General features: G+C 43.9%; 1 protein-coding gene across 3 annotated transcripts in view; it reads left to right on the top strand.

Annotated features, from left to right (window-relative positions):
• The first annotated feature begins 1,760 nt into the window (after positions 1-1,760).
• Positions 1,761-20,566, top strand: part of ric8a (RIC8 guanine nucleotide exchange factor A) — a 31,827-nt gene continuing 13,021 nt past the window's right edge. For 2 of the 3 annotated variants that reach the window (XM_015965605.3, XM_015965604.3), the window contains exons 1-2: positions 1,761-1,939; positions 10,180-10,227. In XM_015965605.3, the coding sequence (XP_015821091.1) occupies positions 1,856-1,939; positions 10,180-10,227 (132 nt within the window). In that variant the 5' untranslated portion in view covers positions 1,761-1,855. Of the gene's footprint in view, positions 1,940-2,909; positions 3,002-10,179; positions 10,228-20,566 lie in introns of those variants that run through there. The other variant, XM_015965606.3, reaches the window with a different exon arrangement.

Below are 20,566 nucleotides of genomic sequence, written 5' to 3'. Positions count from 1 at the left end.
CCCCCCCCCCCCCCCCCAACCAACACTCAGTTACATAAATCTCACCTTCTTGTTGTTCCCTCAGTCCTCAGCCACCCAGTCCTCCAATGTCACCAGCCTATAGTTTTTATTTTTCATGTTTTGGTTATTCTTATGGTTATTCTTTGGTTCTATCCAGCCTTTAAGTTTACCCTTATAGTTTTATCCTTAGTTCCCTGTTTTTATGTATAGTTTGCAGAGGTGTGGACTCGAGTCACATGACTTGGACTCAAGTTAGACTCGAGTCATTACTTTAATGACTTCTGACTTGACTTGATAAAATCTATAAACACTTACAACTTGACCCAGACTTGAACGCCAATGTCTTGCGACTAGAATCGACTTGCATCTGTTGACTTGATGACTTGAGCATTTTTGATATTTTAACACAAAAGTGGCACGGCATGGACAAAAATCATAAACCGTTCTTCGTTCTGGGTTTGATCTTGTACTGCTAACTGCAGCAGCACAAATAAATAAAGCTTTAAGAAGCTTTATTTCTGGAATTTATTGATGATCAACTGTTGGACAGATGACTTGATTTTGACTTGAGAATTCAAAGTTAAGGATTTGGACTTGACTTGGACTTCATGATTATTGACTTTGGACTTCACTTGGACTGAGTTGTCTTTGACTTGGACTTGACTCGAGACTTGACTGGAAAGACTTGTGACTTGCAACGCAGTGACTTGTTCACACCTCTGATAGTTTGTCTCCTATTCTGGTTTATTGTGTTTTCACCCGACTCTGTTTCCACCTGCTCCCTGTTTTCCCTGCTTACTTCCCTCGGTGTATAAAACCCTGCCTTGTGTTTGTTGAGTCGTTGTTCCTTTCTGCTCATAGGTTTGAGATTTCGCTTTGGCTTCCAGTGTTTTTGTATGCAAGACTTATATTCAAGCCCTTTGGATTTTTCGCGACTCCTCCTGAATGAAGGATTATTGTTTTGAACTCCAACTCTCAGTGTGTTCTGGGTTTCCTGCAATTTGGGTCCAACTTTCTACTCAAAGTGACAAAATGACACAAGCCGCTATTTTGCATTGACATAAATTTGTATTTTGCGCTAGTAGTTCCCCAAAAATCCACAGTGAAATGATGAAATGTTTATACTGGTTACAGTATAGGTGACCCGTGACCCCCTTTAGTAGAATGTGAAGATACTTTTTGTTACCTCTTAAGATTTTGGAGAAATCGTTTCCTGAGTGTGACATAAACGTTTACTTGACCTATTTTCCAAAAATATCGAGCAAATGTCTAACATTTTGTTCTGGGTATCGTATGGAAGTATTAGGTAAACTATATGAATATTTTTGATGGTTAAGCGCCTCCCACTTCCCCGTCATTTTGTCGTTTTCGCCTGAAAGGTCACCCCAATGCTCCATTACCGTAATGCACCGTATACGCGCGAAACTAATCTTTAGATGAGCTCAATCGTCGGCTCACTTGACCGCACGTCACGTCATACACTACTAAGCATAGAAAAGTACCAAAATATGCAAATAAATAACACATAAAGGTGTTTGGGTGCTTCGTTTTTGAAATAAATCTTTATTATTATTATTATTATTTTACAATGCTTGGAGGTGCAGAGAAAAAAAACTAAGCTAGCACTGTGATTTGTTAAACAAAAACAAATAAATGTATCAGTGTATTTGGCGCTCAGTATCAATATACTTAAATTTGAAAGCAGACCTTTAAATGCGACCGTGATCTCAGAGACTGCGTAAATCCTTTTCCTCTAATCGCTTTATCTGCTTTCAGATCACGCAGTCAGCGGAGGGTGAACACGCACACACACACCCTGACGGATTACACACGCTGCCATCTTTATCATAACAAAATGGATATACATGTTATTATAGAGCAAATGGAGACGGGAGATCAGGACGCTGCGCTGTCTGCACTGCAACGCTTCAACAGAGAGGTAAATAAAAACAACTCCGATATCGTCCAGGACGTGTTGTTAGGCTGCATCCGCTTCCAGTGTCAAGTAGGCGTTCGTCTGACTCCTCTGCATTTCCAAAAGGCAAATGGTAAAAAAAAAAAAAAAAAAAAAAAAAAAAAAAATCTGTGTCAATTTCCAAAGTGCTGAGAATCTTAAGGCACGATGAAGGTCCCCAAAACCAGGTAAAGGCTACCTCCAAGTTTTGGGTTTGAATATAAGATGAGATGAGACTTTATTGATCCCACAGTGGGGAAATTTGTGCGTTTTCACAGCTCAGACAGATAGAAAAGGAAGTGACCAAGAATGCAAAAAATAAAACAGTAGTTCCTTGACACATTCACAGTAAGCATTATGGATAGGGGTTGTGAAACATTGTGGAAGTAATAATATATAACAAGTACCAGCTGTTCTTCAACAACCTTTTACTGATTATGTGATATATATCTTATACAGGCATGAACGTGCAGCACATGTACAAATGGACATATATCAGGTGTATTATGCATGGAGTACTGACCATAGAGGTAAAGTGGCTGGGTGACTCATGAAATCATTTGTTATAAATCCTAATTGCTGATGGAATAGGAAGCGCTCCTTCCTGCAGCGGGTGCGTATCAGTCTCTGACTGAAGGAGCGGCTCAGCACACCCACCGACTCGTGCAGAGGGTGATGTGGGTTGTTCATGATGGTTGTCAGCTTAGCAAACATCCTCCTCTTGTCTACCACCACCACTGACTCCAGAGCGTCATGGTTTTCTCTATTAAGATATTTGACCCACATACAATATGACTCTCAGGAGACCAGGAGATGTAGAAATAAAAATAGTTTATTAGGGAGGTGAGCGGAGGCTGGTAGGGATGGGCTGGTTCCGGAGCTAGAGATTGGATCACTGGAAGAAATGACGCACGAAATGATGATTGGGACGAGGAGGAATATATATCATATAGCAGGGAGAGTACTGAGATTCGGTTGTAGCAGAGCGTGGGAGATCTGAGCCGGTACCGGGGCTGTGGGTCGACGTGGAGGTTCCGGAGCAGTGAGGTGTGTTGTTGGAGGGTGGACAGGAGACGCACGGGAGGAGAACAGGGCCGGGTAGGATTCAGCCGTGGTTCAGGAGGTCCGAAGGGATTTGCAGAGGCTGGTATGAGAGACAGAAATCTTCAACACGAAGGTGTAATCCAGAGCGGGTTCTTAGGAATCCACTAAGGCAAACAATCTGGTGCTGAGTGGCTGGTTCACTGGCTCATTTATTCCTCCCGTCTAATTACATGATGGGCTGCCGGTGAGCTGGGTGACTCTGTAGCCGAGGTAATTAGCTGGACGGAGGCTCCCTAAGTGTCTCCCTAGCCTTCCAACAACCTGTGAAGAAGAAATGTGAACCCACAACCCCAGTACCTGACACAGAGGACATCCAGAGCTAGACCTCCGCACCAGTTTTTCAATCCTGCTCCTGCCTATACATCTGCTCCCCCAATGGGCCACTGTATAGAAAAGGGCAGATGCCACCACAGACTCATAAAAGTCCTTAACAGAGTCCTGCATACTCCGAAATACCTCAGTCTCCTCAGCAGGTGGAGTCAACTTTGGCCCTTCTTATACAAGGTGTCAGTATTTGTAGACCAGTCCAGTTTAATGTTGAGGTGAACCCCCAGGTACTTGTAAGAATCCACTATCTCAGTGTATTTTCCCTGGATGTTCACCATTGTTGGGGTGACTTCCTTCTGAAGTCTGTGACCATCTCCTTCGTCTTGCTGGCATTGATCTGAAGAGTGTTGGTCTCACACCACTCAACAAAGTCACTGATGACCCGATGTATTCCTGATGGTTTCCATCTGATACGCATCCACTGATGGCTGTATCATCAGAGAACCTTTGTAGGTGGCACTGGTTGGAATTATAATGGAAGTCGGAGGTGTACAGGCTAAACAGGAAGGGTGAGAGAACTGTGCCCTGCAGCGCCCCCAAGTTGCAGATTACTACCTTCGGCACACAGTAATGGGGTCTCACATACTGTCTGTTGGTTAGATAATCGACACATGCGATCAGTTGGTTGCTCACCCCGGCTCCCTCCAGCTCTCCTCTCAGTAGGGCATGCTGGATGGTGTTGAAAACACTGAAGAAGTCAAAAAACATGATCTTCACAGCACTCCCTGCCTGCTCCAGGTGAGACAAAGAGATAGATAGATAGATAGACAGACAGACAGACAGACAGACAGACAGACAGACAGACAGATAGATGATAGATAGATAGATAGATAGATAGATAGATAGATAGATGATAGATAGATAGATAGATAGATAGATAGATAGATAGATAGATAGATAGATAGATAGATAGATAGATAGATAGACAGACAGACAGACAGACAGATAGATGATAGATAGATAGATAGATAGATAGATAGATAGATAGATAGATAGATAGATAGATAGATAGATGATGATAGATAGATAGATAGATAGATAGATGATAGATAGATAGATAGATAGATAGATAGATAGATAGATAGATAGATGATAGATAGATAGATAGATAGATAGATAGATAGATAGATAGATGATAGATAGATAGATAGATAGATAGATAGATAGATAGATAGATAGATAGATAGATAGATAGATAGATAGATAGATAGATGATAGATAGATAGATAGATAGATAGATAGATAGATAGATAGATAGATAGATAGATAGATAGATAGATAGATAGATAGATAGATAGATGGATGGATGGATGGATGGCAGAGAAGAACCTTGAGAAGGGAACATGATGTTGACAATTAGTTATCATGTGTTCACAGCTGCAGAGAGGCCCGGACTCCAGCTGATGGAATGGCAGGATCCGGCAGATTAAAGGCAACAAATGTAGACTCCTGTCTCCATATGACCAGATACTGAAGAGGTCAAACTGTACATGAAAAACTGACCATTTGTGGACGTTACAGAGTGTAGGAGGAGTTCAGTGAGATCATGAAGCAAGACTTCCGCACTGCGTTGAGGAGATTCTGGTCCATCATCTGGCACCTCAGGAGGGGAAAGCAGTGTTCTACCAACACTGTTTATTGTGGGGATGGTGTGCTGTTGACCACAACTTTGGACTTTGTGGATTGGTAGAAGAAGTACTTTGAAGACTTCCTCAATCCCATTGTCACGTCTTCCAGTGAGGAAGCAGAGTCGGGGGACTTTTAGAATAGACTCCAATCTCTGGAGCTGAGGTTATTGAGGTTGTCAAAAAACTCAGGGTGTGTTTCAACTACAAAATGATCGTACTCCTGAGCCTCCCTGGTAAAGTCTATTCAGGGGTTCTGGAGAGGAGGGTCAGACAAATTGTTGAACCTCAGATTCAGGAGGAACAATGTGGTTTTCATATTAGACGTGGAACACTGGACCAGCTCTACACTTTAGGGGGGTCCTGGAGGGTGAGTGGGAGTTTCCCCAATCAATCTACATGCGTTTTGCGGATTTGAAGAAGGAATTCGACCGTGTCCTCTTGGGTATTATGACCGGTACCAAAGCTTGGTCCGCATTGTCGGCAGTAAGTCAGGCTCATTCCTGCTGAGAGGTGGACTCCGCCAAGGCTGCCCTTTCTCACTGATTCTGTTCATGACATTTATGGACAGATTTTCTAGGCGCAGCCAAGGTGTTCAGGGGATCTATTTTGGTGACCTGTGGATTGGGTCTCTGCTTTTGCAGATGATGTGATCCTGTTGGCTTCATCAGAACGTGATCTCCAGCTTTTGCTGGAGTGGTCTGCAGTCGAGTGTGAAGCGATGAGGTCCTGTCCCAAGTGGAGGAGTTTAAGTGTCTCAGAGTTTTGTTCACAAGTGAAGGAAAAATGGAACACGAGATCGATTGGCAGATTAATGCTGCACCTGCAGTGATGCGAGCATTGTACGGGTCTGTCTTGGTGAAAAGAGAGCTGAGCCGGATCGATCTATGTTCTAACCCTCACCTCTCGGCATAGGCGGCTTCCCCCACAACCTAACTCTTGATAAGCGGATAAAAATGGATAGATGAACTGAAGATAACAAAAAGAAGCTGCAAAAGCTGAAAATTATTGGCAAACCAAGATGTTTTAATTAAAAAAGAATGGTGCTTTTCCGTGTCACAACTGAAAATTTTTCGATACAAATAAAACATAGAATCTGTCATTTTGTTTACAAGATTTCATTTAACTCATTATTCACCTGACACACTAAACGCAAACCTGAGAGAATCAGTGATGTTGTGCTATGTGGAAACTTCTAACCTGAGGTGAGCCATTCAGCCTGGCTGGTTTTGTCGAGTGATTGTGTGTAACTTCACCTTAACGGCAATAGGATTATCTTAGGTGTGTTCTTGCTGTGTCGTGTCTCTAATTCCATGCTAGTTCTTTTTTAAAACACAGAACAGTTTTGTTTACCTGTTTTCCCGCTACGTTTCGTTTGCGGCTGCAAACTTCCTCAGGCTGACGCTGATGGTGGCGTCACTTCCTTCTCCGTTTATCCGCGGGCAGCAGAGGACGTTGTCGCCCTCTGCTGCCCGCTCTCCCCTATCCGATGATGCAGTCCCATGCGCGGTCCAATGAGTAAACTCCATTGTCCCTGTTCATGGTCCCACATCCTTGTCTCCTTATCTCTATGGCTTCTTTTACCCATCTTTTGTATTTTTGTTGTTCGGTGTTTATGATCCTTGAGTTGTCCCAGTCCATTATATGGTTTTCTCTTATGCAGTGATCTGTTACGGCTGACTTCTTTATTGTGCTTTCTGCTTCTTGTTTTGCTGCTCTTGTGTGTCTTCAACTTGTTTCTCTCTCACACTCCTTTCTATGTTCTATTGTTCGTGTGCTGAGTTGGCATCTGGTTTCTCCTGTGTATGTTTTATTGCAGAGTTTGCATGTGATTTCGTAAATGACTCCACATTTAAGTCCAGCTGATATTTTGCCTTTTGGGTGCACTAGTCTGTTTCTAACTGTTGTGTATGGTTTTGTTGGTGTGTTTATGTTGTTTTTTCATTGTTGCTCTTATTTTTTCTGTTATGACTCTGATGTATGGTAGGGTTATCACTGGTTTTGGTTCTTGTCTTTCTGGGTTTCTGGTTCTTTGCTTAGGTTGTTCTTTTCTTTCTGTTGTTGTTTGTTGTTTTCCTTTGTTTATTGCCCATGTCGGGTATCCGCAGGTCTTTAAAGTGTGTTGTATGTGTTTGTCCTCTTGTTTACGATCTCTTTCTTCTGTTACCATGTTTGCTCGGTGATATAGTGTTCTGATTACTGACATTTTGTGTATGGTGGGGTGTTCTGATGTCCATAATAGATATTCGTCTGTGTGTGTTGGTTTCTTATATGTGTTTATGTTTAGGGTCCCGTCGGTCTGCCTGGTGTTTTTCATGTCCATAAATGATATGCTGCCTTCTGTTTCTGTCTCATAAGTGAACTTTAAGCTGCCTGTGTCGTCAATGTTATTTAAGTGTTGTGTTAGTGTTTCTGTTTGTCCTTTTGGTATGATTCCCAGTATGTCGTCTACGTAGCGTTTCCATAGTTTTATTTTACAGTTTGGGGGGGCAGTGGCTACAACTTTTTGTTCCAGGTCTTCCATGAAAAACTCGCACAGGGTGGCTGATAACGGGTTACCCATGGCGAAGCCTTCCAGTTGTTTGTATATTGTGTTGTCGTATGTGAAGTAAGTGGAGTTAGCTACCAGTCCTATCAGTTGTGCTATGTCATCTGCTGTGAGGTTTGTTCTTTTGTGTAAAGTCTTGTCCTGTCTGATTCTGTTAACTACTATGTCTATGTCTACGCCAACTCAACACACGAACAATAGAACATAGAAAGGAGTGCGAGAGAGAAAAGAGTGGAAAACACACAAGAGCAGCAAAACAAGAAGCAGAAAGCACAATAAAGAAGTCAGCCGTAACAGATCACTGCACAAGAGAAAACCATATAATGAACTGGGACAACACAAGGATCATAAACATCGAACAACAAAAATACAAAAGATGGATAAAGGAAGCTATAGAGATAAGGAGACGTGGATGTGGGACCATGAACAGGGACGATGGAGTTTACACGTTGGACCGCGCATGGGATTGCATCATTGTAGAGGGGAGAGCGGGCAGCAGAGGGCGACAACGTCCTCTCCTGCCCGCGTATAAACGGAGAAGGAAGTGACGCCACCATCAGCGTCAACCTGAGGAAGTTTGCAGCCGCAAACGAAACGTAGCGGGAAAACAGGTAAACAAAACTGCTCTGTGTTATAAAAAAGAACTACAGCATGGCAATAGGATTAGATGGTCAGACACACAAATAGAAGCACTCAGCCTTTTCAAGTCCTACCCTGAAAAAGAGCTCAAGGGATGAAGACCTTAAGCGCAGCAGCCTCATAAGGAATCTCCATGTCTTTGTCAGATTCTATTTTCCTTTTAAGCCTGCAGGGAGCTTAACTAAGTAGTATCATTACCTTAATGCTTTATTTACTGTGTTTTAGCAATCATTACAATAAATTCTACCTGTCTCAGCTGCGACCAACAGCCAAGGGTCATCACACCAAAGGTATACATTATGCATTTACCTATTTTTGTTGTAAATATAAAGGATAAATAATTTATGAATGGTGAATAATTACATCTTTCTTCCATCAAATAAAATAATTATACAACACTTCTGTGCTTATCATGGATTGCCCATAATGAACACTATGTTCAGGCATATAAAGGTGTTCATATGTGCTTTTGGCACCAGAATTATTCAGGATTATTGTCGATGATCAATTTTGTTGTCGTCTCATCTGATCTGCAGCTGTGAGCTAATCTGAGTGCTGTGGAGGAAAACAGAAACCAGCAAAGACACAAAGGCAGAAACGGTTTGGGATCAAAAGTGTAACTAAGGGTAGATTAGCTAATGCTAGCGGGTAGCAGGCTCACTATCCACATGATGGTCATGAAACTAAGAACATCTAAACTCTACAGGTGAAAAAAAGGCCTCACCATCCTGTTTATTCTTGGCTGTCTGCAGCACTACGGAGCAGAACCACTGTAGTCAGGTTTGAGTCTGCTAAACACCACAGCAGGATAATGGCAAGCCACTGTAGTATGTAATTCACAAACCCGTCTATCTGTCAACATGGATAATGGATTATTGCTAACCCGTAAATATGTCGCCATTAAATTTTTTGCAGTAGAAAGTAAATGTTAGCATTTCCTGTAGCTCACTATTGAACATGTTAATTTTACTGATCATAGTTTAATTATGGATATATTTACATGATAAAATGTTGTTTTGCATGCTGTTGAACTGTTTTCTAATCATGTTTTGTGAAGGAGAGAAAAAATGTTTCCATATATGTTTTTTTAAATTTTCCCGTTTAATCCGATTAATCGAGTCGAGACCCCATCCGATTCATCGGTGATCCAAATAATCGTTAGTTGCAGCCCTAGCTGATAGGTACTGGTGGTCTATTTTGAAAGGCAGCTCGGGTGGTTGCAGAGGCAAAGACCCAGGCATGAGAGGAGTTCAGTGAGACCATGGAGCAAGAATTTTGCATGGATTAGAGAAGATTCTGGTCCACCATCCGGCGGCTTTGAAGGAAAGGCGGTGTGCTACCAACACAGTTTACAGTGGGGACAGTGTGCTGCTAATAACTCGGCACGTTGTTGATCGGTGGGTGGAGTAGTTCAAAGACCACCCAAATCTCACTTGCTTGTCTTCCAGTGAGGAAGTGGAGTCTGGGGACTTTGGGTTGGGCTCTCCAATTTGTACTGTGGCCACTGAGTAGGTCAATAAGCTCTAAGTGTTTTGTGGATTTGGAGAAGGCATTTGACCATGTCCCACAGGGGTCCCCGTGGGGGTTAGGGTGGTCCCTGTGTGATAGGTGTCAGAGCTCGGTCCTTATTGCCGGCAGTAAGTCGGGCTCATTCCCAGTGAGAGTTGGACTCCGCCAAAGCTGTCTTTTGTCACAGATTCTCGTCATAACTTCTTAGACAGGATTTCTAGGCGAAGCCAAGGTGGTGAGTAGGGATGCAACGATACCACTTTTTTCCAAACCGATACTTGGATCTGAATATTCACCAGTCGTATCGTATCTGCACGGATACCGATACCAGTATCGGTATCGATGCATCCCTAGTGGTGAGGGGATCTGTTTAGGGTTGGGGGGGTGACGTTGGCAAATAGACAGATAGAGACTTCCCTGGTCAGCACTGCACGTTTGTGTTTGTTTATTTATCTGTCTTCTTTTTCTTTCAGATGAGCCAGTGCTTCATGTTCAACAGGGAAGAAGACCAAGACAGAAAGGTACCATCCAGAAAGTTCTGTTCTCTTTTTATTAGTTTCCTTGGAAAGGCAAGGCAGCTTTGTCTGTAGACCGTTTCATACACAGAGGCAAATCAATGTGCTTTCCGTCAGCAAGAATAGCATGAGCGATAAAATAACATGACAGCACAATTAAAGTACACAATTAAATGTAGGTCATATTAAATACACAATTTAATTTCAGATTTAAAAATCAGATTAAAAACCAAGTTAAAGGGTGAGCAGTTACAGTGCAGAAGGTGCAGCATAAGAAACATTCATTCAAAAGCTGATGAATACATGAATGTTTTCACTTTTGACTTGAAGAAATGATTTACGCTAGGGGTTGTATGAACTAGTCGACTAGTCGACCTCACTGCTCTGTAGTGACTTTTTATGCCTGTCATCGACTAGTCGCTTTCACGTGATAATGACCGGCAAGATGCAGTCCTCGGAAAAGACAGCAGGTGACGAGCCCCTCCGCGTCGGGAGGCAAGCGCTGTGCCAGAGCGTCGTTACTGACACCCACCGTAAAACGGACATTTAACCAAATTGTGACCTTTACCCTGTTGCAATTTAACCTTCCCCTCACCCCCATCCTAACCTTAACCAGCTTGCGCATGCAAAGCTCTGATTGTTGACGCGCTCCAGACATCTGTGTCCTGAGCATGGCCACAGTAATGTTATCAAATTAGGTGTCGCCACCTCAAAAACAAATTTAACACGGGATCGTTCATGTCGGCTCATTTCCTTTTATGTTTTCTGTCTTTTATTTGTGCCTGACGCGTTTCACTGCTGTGGAGAGCGGGGCGCATCACCTTGTCCTCCGGTGACGCACCTCACCGTTGCGGCCGGCACACACCCCACTGTTTTTGCGGTCGGTAGATCTTTTAGAACTGCAGTTCAAAGGTAACATGAGGTGAATATATATGAACCCATGTAGTAGCCTAGTTTCTCTTTAGGATTGAGAGGAGATGCAGGAAGATAACAGAGACAGGACAGAAAAATAGTCAAATAAAATCAAGTTAGTTTTTGTACCTGGTGGTTGCAACAAACAGACACCATTGAAGGTAATCAGAAGTGAGGAACAGAAAATGAAATAATTATTTAATGTGTTGAGGGCCTGCCCTCAGAGGGAGCTGCGGGGGCCATCTAGTGGCGAGCGCACGTAACCCCCCCCAAGAGAATAAATAAAAATGTATTCTACCATGAGGGCTCCCACTATCTAAACACAAAATGAAAACCTATCTAACTACCCTGGATCACTGAAGGCGGGCAGATTAAACACGTAATATCACGCGGCGCTGATCCCCAGCGCTGCGGAGTGTTCCCGAGATGTCTGTTTTCACAAACAACACTAGCCTTATATTGGATCCGACATAGAAATAAAAACCTACAAGGGAGCCCCATGATCAAAAGCTGTGAGAGAGAGCATCCGCAATGAGGTTGTCTGAGCCTTTCTTGTGTCGAATCTCCAGATTGAACTCTTGGAGGAGGAGGGCCCACTGCATCAGCCGCTGGTTATGGTTATACATCCGAGAGAGAAAGACGAGTGGGTTGTGGTCTGTAAAGATTAGAGTTGTAAATGAGCTGTTGCCAACATATACATGAAAATGTTGTAGAGCCCAGGTGAGTGCAATAGTTTCCTTTTCGATGGTCGAATAATGTTGTTGTGCATGGTTGAACTTCCGAGAGAAGTAGCATACAGGGTGATCAAGCCCGGTGTCATCCTCCTGTAGGAGGACAGCTCCAGCCTCTGCTTGGCTGGCATCAACCTCCAACTTGAAAGGTCGGGTGAGATCTGAAGCAGCTAAAACAGGAGCGCAACAGAGTAATATTCGCAGAGACACAAAAGCACTTTGGCATTCCGGGGTCCAAGAGAAAGGGACACGAGTACTGAGCGTATCAGTAAGGGGCTGAGCTACCACTGAGAAGTTGCGACAGAAACATCTATAAAACCCAGCCATGCCGAGAAATCTTCGGAGCTCACGGCGGGTGGTTGGAAGAGGAAAAGACACCATGGCTTGGATTTTGTCAGATAAAGCCCGTACTTTACCATGACCCACTTCTTTGCCCAGGTAGCGGACCGTAGCTTTAACAAACTCACACTTAGCTAGGTTCAGAGTGAGATTAGCAGATTTCAGACGATCGAATACTTGCTGGAGGGTCTGGATATGATGATCCCACGACGACGTATAAACGACTGTGTTATCCAGATAAGCACTACAATTTGGTACATCACCCAACACTTGATTTACGAGCCTCTGAAAGGTAGCCGGAGCATTTCTCATGCCAAAGGGCAACACCGTGTACTGTAGGAGATTGTCCGGAGTCACAAAAGCAGATACCTTAGAGGCAAAAGGGGTTAATGGGACTTGCCAGTAGCCTTTTAGAAGATCCAGTCTGGAAACAAACGATGCCGTTCCCACACTATCAACACAGTCATCTATTTGTGGCAAAGGGAATGAATCAGGAACAGTAGCAGCGTTCAATTTACGGTAGTCTGTTACAAGTCTATAAGTACCATCAGATTTGTTTTCTAACAGGCAGGGTGAACTCCATGAGCTGGTGCTTGGCTTTGCTTGGCCGTTCATGAGCAAGTAATTTACCTCTTGTTTCATTAACTCACACTTATGAGGGCTCGCGTGGTAGGGGTGCATCCGTACAGGCGTAGGGTCAGAAAGGGTGATGTCGTGGGTGATGAGATGAGTCTGGGAAGGAGTATCTGAAAACAACTCAGGAAATTAGTGAATTAATTCTTGTAATTCTTCCTGCTGTGCTGGAGAGAGATGTTCTAAGCAGTTAGAAATGTTCTAAAGGGTTTCAGAATTGCTCAGACGAGGAGTAACAAGAGGACCCATGGTAAGAGGAGGAGAGGGCATTTCTAGATCGGGTGGCTGCGAAACAACAGCGGCGGCTACAACACCAGACAGAGATGGGTTCGCGTCTCTACTACAAAACAACTTAAGCCTGTTGATGTGGCAAACTTTAGTCTCTATGCATCAAAGGGGTTTTTATAACATAATTACGTTCATCCAGTTTGGACATCACTTCGAAGGGACCCTCAAACTTAGGAGACAGCGAGGAACCAACAGTAGGATTTAGGAGTAGCACTTGGTCTCCTACTTGTAGAACACGAGAACTAGACTTTCTGTCAAAACGCCTCTTCATGGAGGCCTTAGCAGTTCTGAAGTGTTGTTGAACTAACTGATTAGCTGCCTGGAGTCTTTTCTGGAAGGAGCTTACATAGGATGGAATACTAGTAGTAACAGACGGAACTGGCCAAAGAAATCGTTCTTTCAAAGTCTTCAAGGGGCCCCTAGGGGCATGACCGAACAGGAACTGATTAGGGCTGAAACCAGTGGAGTCCTGTACTGCATCCCTAGAGGCAAACAACACAAATGGAAGACCTTCTTCCCAAGTTCGACCCGAGGAGAAACAATGTTTCTTGAGCATGGTCTTCAAAGTCTGATGTGACCTCTCAAGGACACCCTGGCTTTCGGGATGATAACTAGAGGAAGTGACATGCTTTATATTCAATGTTTTGGCAACCTGCGCAAAGACCCGAGAGGTGAAGTTGGTCCCGTGGTCTGATTGGATGACTGTGGGTAAGTCGAAAATAGAGAAAAAACCTGTGAGTGCTTTTATTACATTTTTGGTGGTAATGGAGGACAAAGGAACAGCTCCCGGGAAACGAGTGGCTGAACATATAATGGTAAGCAAATATCTACGTCCCGACTTAGATGGAGGAAGAGGCCCTACACAGTCTATGATGATGTGGTCAAAGGGGGTCGAAACCACAGGGGTTGGATGTAATGGAACCGGTTGAATCATTTGATTTGGGTTTCCTACAACCTGACAAGTAGCACAGCTATGACAAAACTCCGAAACGTGTCGTTTCAGACCCGTCCAGAAGAAGTGGTGCAGGATGGCCAGATAAGTCTTATTTATACCCAAATGTCCAGCCCACTCGCACTCATGAGCCAACGAGAGAACATCATTTCGAAAAACCTCAGGGACCACAATCTGTTTAACTTGGGCCCATTCGGAACCTTATGCTGAGGCCGGAGTCCAGAGGCGAAACAAAATGTCACCCTCAACCACATACGAAGCCTGACCCGCGGGGGATGTCGGAGCCACACCAACCAGCGCAAAATAGGGTTTCAGGGATTCATCTGATTTTTGCGCTTCCGCAAAGATCTTATAAGAGATGGGTAAATCTGGAAGTGGTTCTTTAGAGGCTAGATCAGGCGCTTTTACAGTCGGACCTGGTCGGGTGACATCATCAGTCAATAGCGGAAACAGTACTGAGTCCCTAAGTGAGATTTTGGGATCTTTCTTAAGTGTAGCACGGGTTAGGACACAAGCCAGCAATAAACTGATCCGGCACAGCTCTCAGGAGAAGAGATGAGCTCAGGAGGGGGTAACACTAGTCCACCTGCAGCGTTGTTTCCTAAAATCAAGTCTACTCCCTGGGTCGGCAATTCGTCTAAAATGGCTACCCTTAGGTCACCAGTAATCAAAGGGCAGTTGAGGTGAATATGATGAACCTCCGCCGGAACTGAACCCATTTCAATACCCCGCAGCAACACAGAGTAGCCAGCCTGGCTGGTGACAGAGAACGGTAACACACACACCGTTTTATCAGGGTTTGAGAAGCTCCGGTGTCTCTTAAAATGACCACTTCCTGGTTAATATTGCTGCCTAACAGAGACACCACTCCAGCAGACAAAAACAGCTTAAAGCTCGAGTGAGGGGCTTCACATTTATCCACACTTTGTGAGCTCTTAGCACAAGCAGCTATGAGCTTCGTCGGAGGTGGGTTTCCACTCCTCCGGTTTTTCTGCAGGAGGAGAGGGCAGTCAAGAATGAGATGACCTCTCTTGTGACAATAGAAACATTCCGGTGGGACATCATACTCAGAAGAAGTAGTAGAGGGTCTCCTACTTCGAACGGGGTCAGTTCTTGACTTCCAGGACCGATGAGTTAAAGTAAACTCGTCGGCTAAAAGTGCAGCAGCAGAAAGAGACAAGACTTTTTGTTCATTTAAATACAAAACAAGTCTCTGGCACATGTCTTTTAAACTCCTCTATCATAATTAGTTCTTTCAGGTCACCCAAGGAGTCTACCCCTGAAGCAGAACACCACTTCTCAAAAAAACAATTTTTCATGAGCATATTCGACATAAGTCTGGTGAGGCCGAGGTTCTTCTGAGCGAAAGCGCTGATGGTAAGCCTCAGGAACGAGTTCATAAGCATTCAGTACGTCCGCTTTTACACACTCATAATTTGAGCTGTCCGTTAGAGACAGAGCCGAAATTATCTGAAGGGCCTTACCTGAGAGCTTGCACTGCAGAAAAAGAGACCAAACCTCATGAGGCCACTGAAGAGTCACCGCAATCCGCTCAAAAGCTAGGAAATAGCCATCCACCTCAGTCTCACAGAAGGGAGGAAGGAGGGAGTCACATTTGGAGACATGAAAAGTGGGCGGTAACGAAGTGGTAGCTGGTGGAGACAAGGTATCTCAGGACAAGCCATGCTGGGACAGAGACGAGGCTGCTGGGTGATCAGCGACGAGGGGGTAGCTCGAGGAGGAAGTATCGTTCAGAGTCGCTAGTTGTAATTCGAGCTCCCAGAGGCGAACCTCAGTGTCCATGCGTTTCAGTTCTATTTCATGGCAGAGCTTTTGCTCATGAGCTTTCTCCTCAGCATCAATCTTTAAGCGAGCCAAGCGCAGCTTCAATCGAGCTCCGCTAAGTGGAGTACGGGGAGAACTTGCTCCAGACGAGTCAGAAGCCGGAGGCGAGCGGTCAGCTGAGGAAGGCGGAGCTGAAGCGAGGGTCTCCCTCTTCTGGATGAGCTGGCCTTTTTCCTCATCCGAGGGCGGCGGAGACACACCAGGATTGGATGGCGAAGGGAGGATTCCCTGAGTTTCTAGATAATCCACCACCAGTTGTCGTAGAGCAGCCTTGGTTAGCTGCTTCACCAGAGGGAGACTGAAGCGGGTGGCAACCTGCTGCAGGTCGGCTTTGCGGCAACTCTCCGGCAGCCGGCCCGAGGGAGCCTCCACAAACGCAGACAGGTCAAAGGTTGCCATCTCTGGCTCTAAGGGACACAGACACAAGGTTAATAATTTTATACGCACCTAGAAATGTCGGGAAAAGATGGTCAATAAGTAAAAATCCCGGACGAGCCCCCATGTTATTATGTCCCCAGCTCTTTAGGAGAGATGAGGTAGGAGAAATAATAAAAGTGGTGCATGGGATAAATAATAACAGAGTGCAGTGTCGCAATAAAACAGGAATTTTATTACAAAAAGGAATATTTACAAAGGACGTTATAATTATCTATGTACAAAATAAAAAGGAGTTAAATACAAAAAGGAGATAACGAAAAACGCCAACCCAGAAGGGGATGGGGTAAACAACCGGAAAGGAGGAAGAGCTTTTCTTTTTCAGGAAAGTTCTGGGGGATATCCTAAATCGAAGTGAGAAAAACGTTCCTAAGTCAGAAAGCCAAATTGTCCAAGCCTACAAATCCAAATCCAAAATCCGAGCGTGTGTACTGATGACTAGCGAGCGAACAAGTTTTTACCAAAAAGCAGACGAGGAGAAGAGAATAGTACAAACTCCAGAAGAGTCTATACTACCCTGTACCTTCTCGCTAAATGGAAGGTGAGGCAAGCCTTTTATCTGAGTGACCAGGTGATGACAATAACGAACAGCTGCGGGGGAACCGGATGAGGAGGGAGCTGCGGGGGCCATCTAGTGGCGAGCGTACGTAACACATGGCGACCGTAGATCAAGGCAGATCAAGGAAGCGCAATTTCACAGAAGCAGAAACTGAGGTACCTGTGGGTGAGGTGGAGAAATGAAAGGAAGTGCTTTTGCAAAACAAATAAGAGAATATCCACGCAGTGGCACAGCGTTGCTGAAGCCATCGATGCTGAGTTCTTCAGAGAGATTTGTGGCAGATATAAAAAAAAAATGGTCCAATCGGAATTCGATCCCCAGACTCCCAGGTGAAAGTCGCGCTAACCAGTCAGCCAAACAGAGATCTCCCTTGTCCTAGTTGGCAGGGCACGTGATCAATCGGGTCACAGTGACAGGACACACACTGTCACAGACGCATGACATTCTGTCTCAATCTGTCCCCCTGCTGATATTCTGCATTCTGTATTCTGCACTTCGGGCTGTGTGTGTGTGTGTGTGTGTGTGTGTGTGTGGGGGGGGGGGGGGGGGGGGGGCTCATTCTGTGTGAAAACGAAGCGGTACAAGTGATAATGCTGCAGGATTTCATAATTTTATCCTTCTCAGCAGCAGCACTGCAGGTGCTCTCCATGTCCAACATGTGTGTAAGCCAGGTCCTTAGTCAACTTAAAGTTGCGCACATTTTTCTGCTGAGTTTTCTTTCATAAATCCCAAAGTTTGCGTGGAAAGTTGCTTACGCAGTTTTCCGACCCCTTTTAGTGTGTAAGCAAGCTTGATAAATGAGGCCCCTGCTGATTAAAATCAGGTGTTTTAAGGCAGGGCAACCTCTACAATGGGCTGGATAGTGGCTCTCCAGGACCAGGGTTCTCTACCCGTGGTCTAAGGGGACCGGAGACTTGGGAGAAGGGACAGGGAGGACAAGGACACCTAGGAGGAGAGAGAAACATGGAATGAACTAAAGACAAGGGACACGGGGCGTGACATTAACAAAGCCTAGCGCTGTTCCTTTGATCCCTACAACGTGTTCAAGCTTTTCTAAAAGAACATTGTGATCTACTGTGTCAAAAGCAGCACTGAGATCTAACAAGACTAGAACAGACACAAGATTCTTATCTGAGTCCATGAGAATATCATTTGTAACTCTCACTAATGCAGTTTCAGTGCTGTGATACTCTCTAAAACCAGACTGAAATTCCTCAAACAGATCATTAGTGTTTAAATCCTCACATACTTGGATGACCACTATTTTCTCCAGGACTTTGGATAAAAATGGAAGGTTAGATATTGGTCTATAAATCATTGGGTCATCTGGATCCAGAGAATGCTTCTTAAGTGAAGGTTTGATTACAGCAACCGTAAAATCCTGTGGTACATACCCACTTACTAAGGATAGATTGATTATTTCTAGAATGGGGGCAGTAACCAAAGGAAATGCATCTTTAAATAATTTGGTTGGGATTGGATCTAAAATGCAAGTGGAAGGTTTAGATGAAGCTAATATTTTTGATAACTCTGAAAGCTCAACTGGATCAAAATGGTTCAAACACAGATGAGGTTCTACAGTTACCTCTGATGCTGCCTCACTTACTGAGGAAGAAGAAATCGCATTAGGGAGGATGCTCATGATATTGTTTCTAATAGAATTAATTTTACTTGTGAAAAGTCCCATGAAGTCATTGCTGCTGAGGGCTAAGGGAATAGATGGTTCAGAGCTATGATTCTGTGTAAGTTTGGCAACTGTACTGAAAAGAAATTTAGGATTATTCTTATTCTCCTCAATTAGCAATAAAAAATAAGCAGTTCTAGCTTGTCAAAGCTTATTTTTATAAAGCACAAGACTATTTTTCCAGGATAAGTCACACAGACCTCACAAGGGTGCAGGCCAGTTTGTTCCTCAGCCAAGTTGTACCTTTTCAGTTCTGCTCCATGTTTTAACATTATCCGTGCGACCTCTGACCCTCTGCTGCTGGTGTGGTGCTGCCTTCACTGTTTTTGATCTTTCCAAAGTTTTATCCTGCAATATTAGATTTTGATCTGTAGAGTGGTAAATGTAGTGCTTTTAAGCTTAACATTTTACCTTTACTTATGACCAATAAGCTGTGATACTCTATATAAATATAGAATATCACAGTGCTTGGTCTTTGAATGTTTAATCAGAAGATTTAGAATTCTTTATTTATTCAGGGATCGTAGAACACTTTGTATTGATTCAAGAAGAGTCAGGTTTATAAAAAGTAAGAATTTATTTTCCAAACAATTAAAAACATGACAAGTTAACTAATATTACTGTGGATGGATGGATCTAGGTGGATGGAATGTGATGTATGGTGACTATGTGTGAATATGAGGTTATCAGAACTTTCGTATCTAGAAGGTCTGAGTTCTGGGTGTAAAAAGGAAAGAATTTGATTTGCATTAAGCTACGAAGTTGGTTCTTATCAGAAAGGCATCAGACGCAATCTGTGTGTCTACCTCACCCTTTCTTTGGAGACCCTCTTCGTGGATCCGAAGGTCAGGGAGGTCGGATGACCTCTGGACACCGAGGTTTGTAGAATAACCGCAGCACCGACTCTCCAGTCCAGAGATGTTTCCGGGTTACAATAGATGTATGGAACTGTTTGCGTCTAGGGCTCTTAGGGAGTTGGAACAGTATCAGCGTTGTTCTGCAGGAACCGTTTGCTGTGTCAGCGGGTGGCAGCTTTTAGCAGGCTTTTGACAGCTTGCCAAAAATGCTCTGGGTTAAAGAGGTTTCGCTCCGGACATTCGTTCCGTAGATTTCTCTAGAACTAACTCACCGTGAAGTGAGCTCTGTTTTAATATTCTCATATTATGATTTCTTGTCCAATCGGAACGTGCCGTATTAAGGGATATTACCAAGAATCTCAGAACATCACGCCTTCTTTCAGATACGGATGCTCTGATTTGGGGTAAGGAAATTTCTGTGTCATGAGTTTAACTTAACTTTAATTTATCTCTAGTGAACCTTGTGTCTGAGTGTAGGTGATGATTGCATTGTCACATCAAACATTACTGATTACCATATATATAAATCATTCAATGTAATAATTCATTCATTTCAAACTTCAGTATTTCAAACAGATCAGTCAACCTTATTGATTTAAGCACAGATTAATGAAGACATTATTGTTATTATTTCATGAAAGTTTAACTCATATGAGGTGAAAACAGTCACTCTTATAACAGTCCAGTCTGGTCTCGATAACCAGGCAGGCTTAGAACAGAAGGACCTTGAGAAGGGAAGTTTGTTGACAAGACATTATCACGTATTCTGAGCTGCAGAGAGGCCCGGACTCCAGCTGATGGAATGGCAGGATCCGGCAGATTAAAGGCAACACATGTAGACTTCTGTCTCCATGTAGACCAGATACTGAAGGGGTCAAACTGTGCATGAAAACTGACCATTTGTGGACATTACAGATCAAAACTGGGCTGCATGGTGGCGCAGTGGTTAGCACTGTTGCCTCGCAGCACGAAGGTCGCAGGTTCGAAACTCGGCTGCGGCGTGGGTTTCCTCCGGGTACTCCAGATTCCCCCACAGTTCACAACATGCGCTACAGGTTAGAAATTGTAAGTCGCTTTGGATAAAAGCGTCTGCTAAGTGAATAAACATAA

The sequence above is a fragment of the Nothobranchius furzeri genome, chromosome 14 (genome assembly GCF_043380555.1).
Source record: "Nothobranchius furzeri strain GRZ-AD chromosome 14, NfurGRZ-RIMD1, whole genome shotgun sequence".
Taxonomy (NCBI): domain Eukaryota; kingdom Metazoa; phylum Chordata; class Actinopteri; order Cyprinodontiformes; family Nothobranchiidae; genus Nothobranchius; species Nothobranchius furzeri.
This window is presented reverse-complemented; position numbering and strand designations above follow the sequence as displayed.